Below are 13,924 nucleotides of genomic sequence, written 5' to 3' on the forward strand. Positions count from 1 at the left end.
ATAAAGGTTATCAAACAGGTCAATCTCTTGCCTCCAGGAATATTTAATAACTCAACTATTCAGCTGTAATTTGAATCTTGTTCACTACCTTGTGAGGAAAAGGGGTGTGTGTGTGTGTGTGTGTGTGTGTGTGTGTGTATGTAATTTTTTCTCCACCATACCTGCTGAATTGCAAAAGGAGCTATTGGAGAAGCTAAGAAGAGTTGAATAAGAGAGCTATGATCCAGGTGTACAGTCATGACTGGAGAAGCATTCTCCTTTTCTTGGATGGAAGTGGCAAAGAGTGAACCTAAGTTTAATGGTAGTGGAATACTAAATGGTCATTTGACAAGATAATTGTGACCAAAAGAAAAATCTCACAAGTAATTTCATAGGATAATGTCAGGGGGAAAACCTGTAAGAACAAGATACTCTTTCCTATCTCTCTGCAATGCTCACTCAAGCACATAAATTGATTTGGAGTTAGAGGACCCGAGTCTGATTCCATGTTCTATGACATTCTTGTTAAGTGAACTGTGGAAAAACCTTTGACCTCTCTGAAAAGAGGATTAGCAACCTGGTCAGAAACCATATCAATTGCATGTTTCACTTCTTTTGCATGTTTGCCTGTACAGGAAAATGCGCCTGTGCAGACCCTTGTTGCTTCTGACCATTGTTTTACAGGAGAGATAGGGGTGTGACTAGATAATTCTTACCCATGTATAAGCCATTTTTGTTTTTTGCTTTTTTTTTTTTTTTTTTTTGTACAGATGGGATCTCACTGTGTTGCCTTTCACCCAGGCGGCTCTTGAACTTCTGGTTTCTTGCCTTAGCCGCCCAAAGTGCTGCATTACAGGCATGAGCCACCTGGCTATAAGCCATTTTTTTTTTCTCTCTCTCTCTCCATTTTCTCTCTCTCTCTCTTTCCTTCTCTTTTTCTCTTTCTCTCTCCCTCTTCCCTTCTCCCTTTCCCCTTTCTCCTTCCCCCTTCCCCTTTTCCCTTTTCCCTTCCCCTCCCCTTTTCCTCTCCCCTTTTCCCTTCCCCTCCCCTTTTCCCTGCCCATTTCCCCTTCCTTTCCCTTTTCCCTTTCCCTTCCCCTTTCCCTTCCCTTCTCCTTTTCCCTTCCCCTCCTCTTTGCCCCTCCCCTTTTCCCTTCCCCTTCCTTTCCCTTTTCCCTTCCCCTTTCCCCTTCCTTTCCCTTTTCCCTTTCCCTTTTCCCTTTCCCTTCCCTTCCCCTTTTCCCTTCCCTTCCCTTTCTTTCCTCCCTCTTTTTTTCAAGACAGAGTATCTCTTTGTTGCCCAGGTTGCAGTGCAGTGGTATAATCTTGGTTCACTGCAACCCCTGCCCTCCAGGTTCAATTGATTCTTGTGCCTCAACCTCCCGAGTAGCTGGGATTACAGGTATGTACCACCACACTCAGCTAATTTTTGTATTTTTAGAAGAGACAAAGTTTTGCCATATTGGCCAGGCTGGGCCATTTTCTTATTGAAGTGTTCAGGTGGGCAAGCTCCCTCCTCCCCCACTCTTAGAGGCAAAGAAAAAAATCCCCTCAATGTGAGGACAACACATGTGTTCAAAATTAAATTTGTGTTCTTGGTAAGCCTCATGATAGAGCCACTTTATTTTGTAATGGATTATCTAAGTCAGTTTTCCAGATAACCAGCCAAGTTTGTCTCATGATCAGAATTATTTTCCCAAAGCTATAGACAGGATGAAACCAAGGAATAGTAGTAGTCAGCTCAGTTGCACAAGCAAATTTCTGAAAGATGTTGGAACTTCTTCAGAGTTAATGGAAAACCTTGCAGGAATTGTGGTTTATGGTAATAATCAAATGACACTTCACTCTTTTCCTACTTCTATTTCTATCTATCTGACTTAATAGTTCCCTATATTTAGGCATCTATTTATATCATGAATCCACATGAAAGACAATTTTACACCATGTCAATCACACACAAAATGATACAAAAAAAATCTGGGGAAATTCTCTCTTAACCTATATTCCAGAAAAAATAAAAATAAAAAACACATTGTCATTCTAGTCTTTTGAAAAGACTTCACATTTTTTTCCAAAGGCAAGTACCCACTAACTTAGAAAGACTGGTGCTTAAGAGCAAGATCTTTGTGCCTTGGTTTCTTCATCTATATAACTTATTAAAGGTATTATGAATGAGATAATGCACATAGAGGGCCTGGCAATTAGGCAAAGTCTCTTGGTAAGGATGGGATTGAGAGTCAAAGGAAATTCCCCTACGGAACTCTAAAACTGACATTACCTTAAGTTTTAGCACTTGGGGATGTTTTAAGGATTTTCCAAAAGGATAAGTATATCATGATCTGTAGATATAAATACCAAGACAGCTTCAGAGTTATTTTAATCCAAGTCTGTTGAGGCTTTATTATGTGATACAACATTGGTGAGGGTTAAACAACGTAACACACAGAATGATATTTTGTTCTTCAAACTTATTTGGCAAATTAAGGGTACTGGAGGTTTATAAAAATTAGTGGTATCTAAGTCAAGTTACACTCCAACTATACCAGGAAAAAGAGTAGGAAAATACACACGGTTAAATTTTACTATGCACCAACATTTGTATTTTACACATCAGGCAGGCTGTTACAGAAATTGAGAACTCTGCACAAAATGTATTTTAAAGTTTCTTATCACAAAAGGGACATATTTTCTTCTAAAAATGATTAGAAAATACAGGTAAACAAAATAGAAATAATCCTATCACACAAATTAAAACTGAGAAGTTTTGATCAGGCTTGCCTAAAATGACAGTTGAAACCAGAGCCATTTTAAGAATCCAAAATATGAGATTAGTTTTGTTCAAAAAGAATTATCCATAAAAGTTAATGGAGGTCTGCATAGTTACCATAAATTAAGAGGTAAGTCTTTATGTATTTTTACTTCATCAAATTGAATTTCTATTAAAATTTATTTCAAGAAAGGGAAAATAACATTCCAGTAATACTCTCAATTTTTAGTAATACTGAGCCTATGATTTATGGGACATTTTTTAATGTTTGTCCACTGAATGTTTTAAGTTATGTTTGTTATAGAAAGTTAAATTTTCTTACCATTCTTAGGATAATTTATTTGGTTATACTTAATTAGTACAAAATACTTGATTTTTAAAAAATTAAGGACATACTAAGTTTTCCCGAGATAGTTATTTTGCAGTAATATAAATAAGCGACTCAGATTAACTTGAAAGCAAACCACCATATGTTCCATTCAATTTTTTTGTGCCAGGCATTGTTTTAGCCTCTTTATACAGCCATGTTCGAAACAGACAAGATTCCAGCATCATGATGCTTATTTTCTATTCTAGGACAGAAAATAGGAAAAAAAAAAAATACCCACCATAATCTCAAATAGTGATAAGCATTTTGAAGAAAAGTATATAGGACAGCGGGGTAGAGAATGACCAAGCCTATCATAGCTAAGGTGGTCAAGGAAGGCGTCTCTTGAGTTTGAGCTAGGAGCTGAATGAGCATGGGAGAGAGGAACAGTTAACGTGAACACTTCAGGTTTCTTTTTCCTGGGACCAGACTGTTTCGAAGTCTCTACACCTCCGTTTACCGTAGCATGTCATAAACATATAAAACCTCTTATTTTATTATAGTACAGACAAAAATCTAAGCTTCACAGATCAGTAGGGCAAGTAACTGATTCCGAAGTGTGTACCTGCCTTTATGATACTGGCTACACGCTGGTGTTAAGGAGAACGATGTAAGTGGCAGAGGTTCGGGGAGTACTGGACATGTTGGCCCCAACTTGGGTTTATCCTGGCAGGCTCTAGGTACAGAGGCTCAGAAAACCTGCGTCCGTCCTTCCCATCTCTCCTCCCATTTCCAAAACCATGGCCCCGGCTTCGAGAAAAAAGGAAGTAGACAGAACTTCCAAAGGACAGCTTTCCTGGCTGACCAGGATGTAAACCGTTTACGTGTTGATTTCTAAGGACGCGCAAAAGCACGGGTGCCAAAGAAGACGGCTGACACCAAACTTCACCCGCAGCCACGCCCTCCCCACGTTGGGGTCTGGGTTCCTGGGAGGGAAGGCCTCTCTATTGGTGCTCAACGTGCTACGTCACTTCCGCTGCCTCCACGGCAGGCGTCGCTAAATGACGTTGTCGTTTCCGGGTCGCTAAGGCCGCCACTGGCGGCGAAGGCGTCAGTGTTTGCGGATGCCCAGTCTATGGAGTCAGTTGGTACCGGTGGAGGCGCGGAGGCAGGAGGCGGTGTCCGAGTAGGGGCCTCTGCCCCACCAGGATGTTACCGGGCTTGGCCGCCGCCGCCGCGGCCCACAGATGTAGCTGGTCCTCTCTGTGCCGGCTCCGTCTGCGATGCAGGGCGGTGACCCGTGGCCCCAGCAACCGCCAGGGTGAGTGTCTCGCGCTGACCCGTTGGCTCCGTAGAAGCCGAACTGGAGGGCCAGGCTTGGCTCGGCGCTTCGCCTGGGGCAGTTCGCCCACTTGCCTTTCGCCAACCTCAGAACCTTCTTTTCCTGCCTCCGCCTTTCCAGTTCACCTTGCGCAGCCCACGGGGGTCCTGACAGGTCTCCCTGACTCTGGTCCCTCGCGCGGCCCCCGCGGGAACTTGTGGGCACCTCGCGGGCCGGATTGCACCTCTGAAGCCTACAGCTTTGTACCAAACTAAATGTTACGTGCGCATCGCGATGTCCCGCGGTGACTCACCTCCGCGGTTGAAAATTGCGGACTCCGCAAAGCTCTAGGGTCTTTGTTGCTCTCCAGCACACCCTCATTTAGCACTTAGTCGAGATGTTCTTGGCCTGTTCTTTTTCTCATTCTCCCAACTTGTTTTCTTAAATTTTCTGAAAGGAAGGAGGGATGCTACTCAATACGGATCTTTCTGAAGAAGTACGAAAGTATCCCACAATCATTGAATGAACCCAGTTTGGGGCCGAAAAACAAAGGAACTCTTCAGTTCGGTTGAGCAGTTTTTTTGGTGAAAAAGTGTCAGCTGTAACTGTAACCCAGAAAAAAAGATGGTTGAAGAGAGTTTTCATCTCTCTCAACATTTTCTGACTCAAATTTAAATGGTTTGAGAGTTTCCAAAAATAACATTGAACTTCTAATCAGGCTTACCTTCATTTTTGCCGTAGCTTGGCACACGTTGCTTGACGCTGAGAATTAATAGGAACTCTGAGGGAGAAGGCAGAACTAAGTCCACTCTTAATCTAATCCCTCCATTCTTGGGGTGCAAAGAGTATTTACAGAAACATTTCTCAAAAATTCATGTTTGAAGCCAGGTGTGGTGGTGCGTTCCTGTAGTCCAGCTACTCGGGTGGCTGAGGCAGGCGGATTGTTTGAGCACAGGAATTCTAGACTAGCATGGGCAACGTAGTGAGACCCATTTCTTAAAAAATATCATGTTTGAAAAAACTTGTAGCATGTTTGTGACCTCCTGAAAGAAGTCAGAAATTGCACTCATTTGAGATTGTATGTATTATAAACTATAGTAACTATGTTGTGCATATAAATTAGAATATATTCATATATTTTATTTGCAATAAATGTTAAAGTTGACTCTTAAAATTTCATACGGATGCATTTTAACAGCACTATTCCCAGGACTTTATGGTAGTGATAGAAAACTGTTGAATTTTTCATATTGGCAGTGTATTGCCAGGTTCTCTTACGAACACAAATGAATCATCGGGTAGGTGCAGTGGCTCATGCTTGTAATCCTCAGGAGGATTGTAAACCTTAGGAGGCGGAGGTGGGTGGATCCTTTGAGCCCAGGAGTTCCAGACCAGCTTGGGCAATATGGCAAATTGCCTCTGTACAAAAAATTAGCCTGATGTGGTGACGCACGCCGCCTGTAATCCTAGCCTGTACTCAGGAGGCTTAGGTGGGAGGATCACTTGAGCCCAGGAGGTCGAGGCTGCAGTGAGCCTTGAGCATGCCAGTGCACTCCAGCCTGGGTGACAGAGACCGATCATGTCTCAAAAAGAAAAAAAAAAAAGAAAGAAAAATGAATCATCTGTTTATACTGTACTTCAGAATCCCCAAGTAAGTTTCTAACACGGTTGCTTCTATTGACGAAGCAATTTTGGCATTTTACACTGAAATTACAGTGACTGTTAAATGTAGTCTAAACTGCCCTTTAAGTGTTGGTAAAAATGAGTTGAAACAGTGTAATACTTGTAATCCCTCTTCTGTGTAGCTGTCATCATGTTGAAAATTATGTGTTCTTTGTTTCATCTGTCTGTGAAACACAGATAATTATTACTTATCTTTGTGGTCAAAATGACTTTGCAAAGTTCTTTGGAATGTTTACTACTACAAAAAATTAAAATGTTTTTTCACAAAAATGCTTAGTAGGTTTTTAAAAATAAACTTGCTTGTGAAAATTTAATTTCAGTAATGAAGGATTTCTTAAAAGGGCAGCCATTAGTATGGCAAAATTTAAAAATCATTTAGAAAAAGAGTACTATTTAAATTGGATGCATGTGAGAAGACTATTTGAAGAACTTTTGGAGAAAGAAAATCTAAAAACATGTTTTTATTTGTCTAGAAGTAAGGTTTAGTTTATACTTCTAAAATACCTGTTTGGCTGGGAAAAGCTTATAAAGCATAAAGAGAGGAGGGAACCTTGAGGGATTGCTTGAATACTTAAAAATAAGAAATGCCGGCTAGGCGCAGTGACTCATGCCTGTAATCCCAGCACTTTGGGAGGCCAAGGAGGGTGGATCACCTGAGGTCAGGAGTTTGAGACCAGCCTGGCCAACATGGGGAAACCTTGTCTCTACTAAAAATACAAAAATTAGTCAGGTGTGGTGGCTAGGGCCTGTAATCCCAGCTACTCAGGAGGCTGAGGCAGGAGAATCGCTTGAACCTAGGAGGCGGAGGTTGTGATGAGCAGAGATTGCGCCACTGCACTCCAGCCTGGGTGCCAGAGTGAGACTCTGTCCCAAAAGAATAAAAAATGAAAAAGAGAAATGCCTTTAAAGGCAAAAAAGAAGCTATCTAAAAGAAATATGAGAGCCATGTTTGTAATTTTGAGTTGTCTGGTAGCCGTATTAAAAAATGTAAAATTAATTCAAGGTGAATTAATTTTAATAATGAAATTAATATATTTTAATAATAAAATATATCAAATTTAATAATATTTTATTGAGTATATTCAAAATATTTCAACATGTAATCAATATCAAAATTATTGAAATATTTTACATTGTCTTTTTGTACTGTCTTTAAAACCCAGTGAATATTTTATACTTACAGCACATCACAGTTCAGATTAACCACATTTTAAGTGCTCAGTAAATGGTGACTGCTCAATTAGATAGTGTAGTTAGAGTTAGTATCTTTAAGTTATAAAGAAATTTTACAAACCAGTGTACATTCCAGTAGGAAAATGGAAAAAGGAATTGAATACAAAGTTCATAAAGTTGTTCAGGTGGCCAATAAAAATGCAAAACTATTCCATACTTACTAAAAAACAGAGACTTTAAAAAATTTTACTTCTCACTGCCTATCTCGATTTCGCTGAATTTTTCATAATGATGATACCCCATATTGAGAGCACAGGAAAACAGAAACTCTCTGAACTACTGATTGAAAACATAAAAGGTTTATGGCCTCTGACCTAACAGTTTTTATTCAAAAGGATTTACTTTAAAGAAATAATCAGATACATATTAAAATGTGTGCAGAGGGCTGGGTGTGGTGGCTCACGCCTGTAATCCCAGCACTTTGGGAGGCCAAGGCGGGTGGATCACGAGGTCAAGAGATCGAGACCATCCTGGTCAACATGGTGAAACCCCGTCTCTACCAAAAATACAAAAAATTAGCTGGGCATGGTGGCGCATACCTGTAATCCCAGCTACTCAGGAGGCTGAGGCAGGAGAATTGCCTGAACCCAGGAGGCGGAGGTTGCGGTGAGCCGAGATTGTGCCATGGCACTCCAGCCTGGGTAACAAGAGTGAAACTCCATCTCAAAAAAAAAAAAAAGAATCAGTTGATATCAGGAACTTTTTCAAGAAAATAAGTTCTAGGCCTGAAACTTGAGTGAATACTTATGTTCCCTTGTGCCCTTTTTGTTCTTCAAATTATCTTCAACATTCACAGTAGTTGATGTTCCTGATGAATTCTGAGCCTTTAAGAAATGGCTTTTCTTTATTTCAGAATACATATATCTGCACACACAATACATGAGTTAACATTTTTGGAAGATCATTATTAAGCAGTTAGAAAAGTTTCAACTCTTGAATGCTCAACCCTCCATCCTTGGAAAAACTTGACTATCTATAATGATGTAATTTGATTTCATCTAAAACTTTACAAAATATATGAATGATATCTAGATAGAGTTTTTGAATTCTTTCCAAAAGATGAATTCTCAGGACTCATAGTAAAAAATAAAAGAGAAGGAGAGTCACAGGAAAATAGAGACAAATGTGGTTTTCTGCTACTTGGCTAAATTGTGAAATATATTTTCCTTCTGTATTTGAGCCCTTCAAAGCTCACAGTCAACCCAGATGAAGCAGCTGAAGTGCTTTGTAATTAGTCTTCTAGTCTTCACTCAATTAAAATTCCCCGTATACTGAGGCATCTCACCAAATGTTGATCTAATTATCTGATTAAAAAATCGGTGACAGTATGAATGACTGATTAATATAATTATTGATTGTGAAATGAAAGAGAAATAAATGTTTAGCTAATGGAAGAAGGACACAGGATAATTTTGTGTAGAAAGTCTTCCTGACTTTCCCTCTCAGAGTCCTTTATTCTGAAAAGTAATTATGACAACATTTTTTTAGCTTGCAACCAGCATGCAAAATAAAAGAGTATCTGTTATGGACTATATAGCTTTCAAATAGCTGAATAGTAAAATGTTTTATTTGATTTTTTAAATATTTTTTTAAATTTCCAAATAAATAAATTAACAAGTTAGAGAAAAATGGAATATTGTCACTAATTTTTCTTTACAAAATGTATTTCCTGTGTACCTAGGAGCAGTGAAACACCTCTTCTGAAGAGGGTGGCTTGGCAATGGTGCAGCTGGGAGTAGGTTTGAAATTAAAATATATGTATTTTTTTCTTTTAGAGTGGCAGAATTTAGTGACATTTGGAAGCTTTTCAAACTTGGTTCCCTATAGTCATCCATACATTTGTACACTGAGTCAAGTCAAGTTGTATTCCACAGATGTTCAGAAAGAAGGACAGGGATCACAAACTCTCAGAGTGGAAAAAGTACCATCGTTTGAAACAGGTAGGTATAATTTTTTTAAATGTATTTTGTTCTGTGTACTGGAATAGTTTGTGTAAAATTATTTGTTCCCTGAATGTTTGATAGAATTTACTTGTAATGTTATCTGGACTGATGTTTTCTTTGTAGGAACGATTAAACCAGTAATTTAATCTTTATTTTTTCTATTTCGTTTTGACTCAGTTTTCTACGAAAAACTGTTTAAACTAAATTTTTAATTTATTGGTATAAAATGTGTAACAGTATTGTTTACTCTCAAAAGCATATGTAGTTACGTCCTTTTTTCATTCCTAATATTTGTTTTATTTTCTTGACTAGTCTTACTGAGGTTTGTCTTTTATTATTTTTCCAAGTATTAACTTTTTTTACTTTGAACCATTATGTTTGTTTCCTAATTCATCAATTTTTGCTTTTTAAATATAGCCTCCTTTCTGCCTTTTTTTGGTGTTTCTTCTGTCATTATTTTTTCTTTGTTTTGTTGTTTTATAATTTCAGCTTTTATTTAGATTCAGGAGGGTACATGTGAGGGTTTGTTACATGAGTATTTTGTGTGATGATGAGGTGTAGGGTGTACTTGATCTTGTCACCCAGATAGTGAGCATAGTACCAAATAGTTTTTCAACCATTGCTGCTCCATCTCTCTCCTTCATCTAGTAGCCCCCAGTGCCTATTTTTGCTATCTTTATGTTCATGTGTACCCAGTGTTTAACTCCTAGTTATAAGTGAGAACATGTGGTACTTGGTTTTCTGTTTTTGTGTTAAATTGCTTAGGACAGTGGCCTATGTGGTTACATCCATGTTGCTGCAAAGGATGTGATTGATCCCTTTTTGTGGCTGCATAGTATTCCATGGTGTGTATATCTACCATATTTTCTTAATCCACTGTACTATAAATATAAATGGACACCTAGGTTGATTTCAAGTCTTTGCTATTGTGAGGAGTGCTGCAGTGAACATATGAGTACATGTGTCTTTTTGGTAGAATAATTTATTTTTAATATATAGTCACAAATGGGATTGCTGGAGTTCTTTGAGAAATCCCCAAACTGCTTTCCACAGTGGTTGAACTAATTTTTATTCCTACCAGTAGTGTGTAAGTATTGCTTTTTCTCTGCAGCCTCACTGGCATCTCTTGTTTTTTGGTTCTGTCTTTCTGTTATTATTTATTTATTTATTTATTTTGAGACAGAGTTTTGCTCTTGTTGCTGAGGCTTGAGTCAATGAATGGTGCCATCCCACCTCACCACAGTCTCCACCTCCCGGGTTCAAGCAGTTCTCCTGCCTTAGCCTCCCAAGTAGCTGGGATTACAGGCATGCACCACTATGCCCAGCTAATGTATTTTTAGTAGAGACGGGATTTCTCCATGTTGGTCAGGCTGGTCTTGAACTCCCAACCTCAGGTGATCCGCCTGCCTTGGCCTCTCAAAGTGCTGGGATTACAGGCCTGAGCCACCGCACCTGGCCTGTCATTCTGTAGATACTTAGCTTATTAATATTAACCCTTCTTCCTTCCTTTCTAAAGTAGGCATTTAAGCCATGATAACACATCCCACAGTTTTGATATATAATATTTTTATTATTTGTAATTCTAAATGTATTCTTATTTCTATTGTGATTCTTCTTTGACTTTTTAGTTATTAAAATATCATTTTAAGTTTACAGATAGATGGAATTTTTATCTTTTTGTGTTAATGTATTTCACGAAATGTGGTCTGTATTAATTCAGTCTTGAAATTTGTTGAGTGTAACATTTTGGTTTAGCAATTGGTCAGTTTTTCTAAATGGTTTTCCTGTGCTTGAAAAGAATGTGTATTTTTGGTTGCTGGTGTGGTGTTTATACACATCAATTCTGATTTTTAGTTGTTCAATACAGATCTTTGTCCTGTTTTTAAAATTCATCATTACCAAGGGAGATATTGAGGTATCACACTCTGATGGTAGATTCAGTGTTCTTTTTTTACGGTTCTGTGAATTTTTGCTTTTTATAATTTGAGGCTGTCATTAGATACATATGTATTTTGAATTGTTACATAACACTGATGAATAATACCCTTTATCACTGTGCAGCTACTCTTTTTCTTTAGTGACATCTCTACTACATCTCTTTTGGTTACTATTTTCCCATTATAATTTTTTCCATCCTTTGATTTTAACTTTTTTGTCTTAATACAATCATCTATATCTTTTAACTGGAAGTTTAGTCAGTTTACATTTACTGTAATCACTGATATAGTTAAATATATTTCTACCATTTTATCATGTTTTCTTGTCCTGTTTTCTTAAATTCCTTTTTTGCCTTTAATTTTTTTCTCATTCCATCATCTCCTCGCCCCCATTCTCTCCCTTTCTCTCATTTGAAGTTTCAGACTCTGTGTCTGTACTTCAAAGCCTAAAGGTAATTGGTAAATTTACTTTCCTTCTGAAAAACACAAAAGCTTTAGAATGCTTTAATTCTGATCACCTCCTTCACCTTACATGCTATTTGTTGGCTAATATTTTCTCTCTACTCTGCTGTTTCTCTGCTATAAAATATATATTGTTGCTTACTTAAGATTTATTCACAATCCTGTTAACCACCCCTTCTTATGTCTGATCTTTCTGTCTGATGTGCATCCTGTAAAAGTTCCTTTAGGTAAGGATCTTTTGTGGGAAAGGCACGTTTAAGATGTTACTCCATTGTCTTTTGGCTTTCACTAATTGTTAAGAAGTCAGATATTATGCCTTTGTTTGTATATATTTTCTATTTGACTGCATTTTAAAATTTGATTAACTTTATTTTGAAAGCATTTTTCTTTGGTATAAATGGCAGTTTTATTCTGAAGTGACTACGTATATATTTCTTTGTATTTATTCTACTTGAAATTTGTTGGGCTTCCTGGACCTGAGGATTAGTATTTTACTACAATTCTGGAATTCTACAGTTCTCTGTTATTATCTTTTCGGATATTACATCTTCTAATTTCTGTATTATCTCCTTCTGGAACTTCTATTAGAAATATATTACATCATCTTATGTTGTTTTTCATGTCTCTAAACCTCTCATCATATTTTCTATTTCTTTACCTTTCTGGCCTGCATTCTGTATTATTTCCCTAGGTCTACCAAGATCACTAATTTCCTCTTTAGTTGCCTCTGATATGCTGGTTGATTAGGTATGTTGGGTTTTTAACTTAAATGATTTTATTTTATTTAATTTAATTAATTAATTTATTTTTTGAGACTAAGTCTCATTGTTGCCCAGGCTGGAGTGCAGTGGTAAGATCATGGCTCACTGCAGCCTTAACCTCCTGGGCTCAGCCTACCTCAGCCTCCTAAGTAGCTGAGAAAACAAGTGTGTGCCACCATCTCCAGCTAATTTGTTTTTAATTTATTTTTATATTTTGTAGAGACAAGGTCTCCCTGTGTTGCCCAGGCTGGTCTCGAACTCCTGGGCTCAAGCAGTCCTCCTGCCTCAGCCTTCCAAAGTGCTGGGATTACAGGTGTGAGCCACCATACCTAGCCATATTTTTCATTTCTAGGAATTGTTTTTTACCTTGCTTGGTTGGTCTTTAATTCCTTGGTTGTATTTTCAGACTTACCTTTTATTACCTTAGATATATTAAACATAGCTATTTTATATTTTTAACTGAAAATTCTGCTAAAGGAAATCTTTTTGTTTCTCACTATATTATCCTTTTCTTCCCATTTTTGCTCTTGTTAATGATGTCACATCTGTATTTTGTAACTGTGAGTTGTCCATTTTCCATGATGTTTTTGTATCTTGAAAGTATTTGATGTTTATCTGGATTGAAAATGCCTTTCTGCCTTGGCAGGGGGGTTTGTTTTTGCTTCTGTAAGCTACTGGGTATACAGTTGAGACAACATTAAATTCAATTCTCTGCTTTAGATTTACATTGTGAATTCAGACTGTATACTTGTGTTACGGTTCACTTGTCTGTAAGATTTTCAGAATATTTTTTTCTACCCCACTACTTAACACCAAAGTACAGACAGGCCTGTTTCCTTGCTGTTCCCTTCTGTGTGTATTATTTATTTCCAGTTCATAGTGATGCCATGGCTGTGGCATTTTGCCTCAGTGTCCCCTGTTAGACTCTCTATCTTGGGCAGAACCTAGTTTTATTCTCTGGTCTCCCATGCCCCTTGTAGCTGTGGAGGAGAAATAAGCTCAAAGAATCCAAGCTTCAGTAGAAATCAGGGGAAAGCTGGCTTTGGTGTGTTCATTTGTTTGTAGAGGTCCTGCTTTCACTTCATTTTTGCCCTTTTCATATCATTCTTTGCTGGACTAACAATGCATTTTAAAAGATTTTGCTTGGGGTACAATAAAAAGAAGCATTAAAGGAAGTCCTTTATTTATTCATTTATTCATTAATTTACTCAAGAAGTATTTATTGAGCACTTTTTATATGGCAGCAAATGAGAATGACTCAGAGTTGATTACGAAAGCAGAAAATTAAGCAAACAGATATTGTATTTTGACACTTGGCCCTGTACTTATGGGTTCTGCATCTTTGGATTCAACCAACCAAGGATCAAAAGATTTGGGGGGAAAATGGATGGCTGCATCTGTACCAAACATATATAGACATTTTTTCTTGTCAGTATTTCCTAAACAATGCAGTATAACAATGATTTACTTAGCATTTGCATTGAATTAGGTATTATAAGTAATTTAGAGATGATTTAAAGTACATGGGAGG

At 37.8% G+C, this 13,924-nt stretch overlaps 1 protein-coding gene across 2 annotated transcripts in view; it reads left to right on the plus strand.

Moving 5' to 3' along the window:
• Positions 1 to 4,151: 4,151 nt before the first annotated feature.
• The window catches only part of SLC30A9 (solute carrier family 30 member 9), an 88,028-nt gene continuing 78,255 nt past the window's right edge, over positions 4,152 to 13,924 (plus strand). Inside the window, exons 1-2 of one of the 2 annotated variants that reach the window (XM_064366684.1) lie at positions 4,152 to 4,374; positions 9,066 to 9,230. In XM_064366684.1, coding sequence (XP_064222754.1) covers positions 4,263 to 4,374; positions 9,066 to 9,230 — 277 coding nt within the window. In that variant the 5' untranslated portion in view covers positions 4,152 to 4,262. The remainder of the gene's footprint in view (positions 4,375 to 9,065; positions 9,231 to 13,924) is intronic. The other variant, XM_064366680.1, reaches the window with a different exon arrangement.

This window comes from Aotus nancymaae, unplaced genomic scaffold (genome assembly GCF_030222135.1).
Source record: "Aotus nancymaae isolate 86718 unplaced genomic scaffold, 86718_ANA_hifiasm-v0.15.2.pri h1tg000006l, whole genome shotgun sequence".
Classification (NCBI taxonomy): Eukaryota; Metazoa; Chordata; class Mammalia; order Primates; family Aotidae; genus Aotus; species Aotus nancymaae.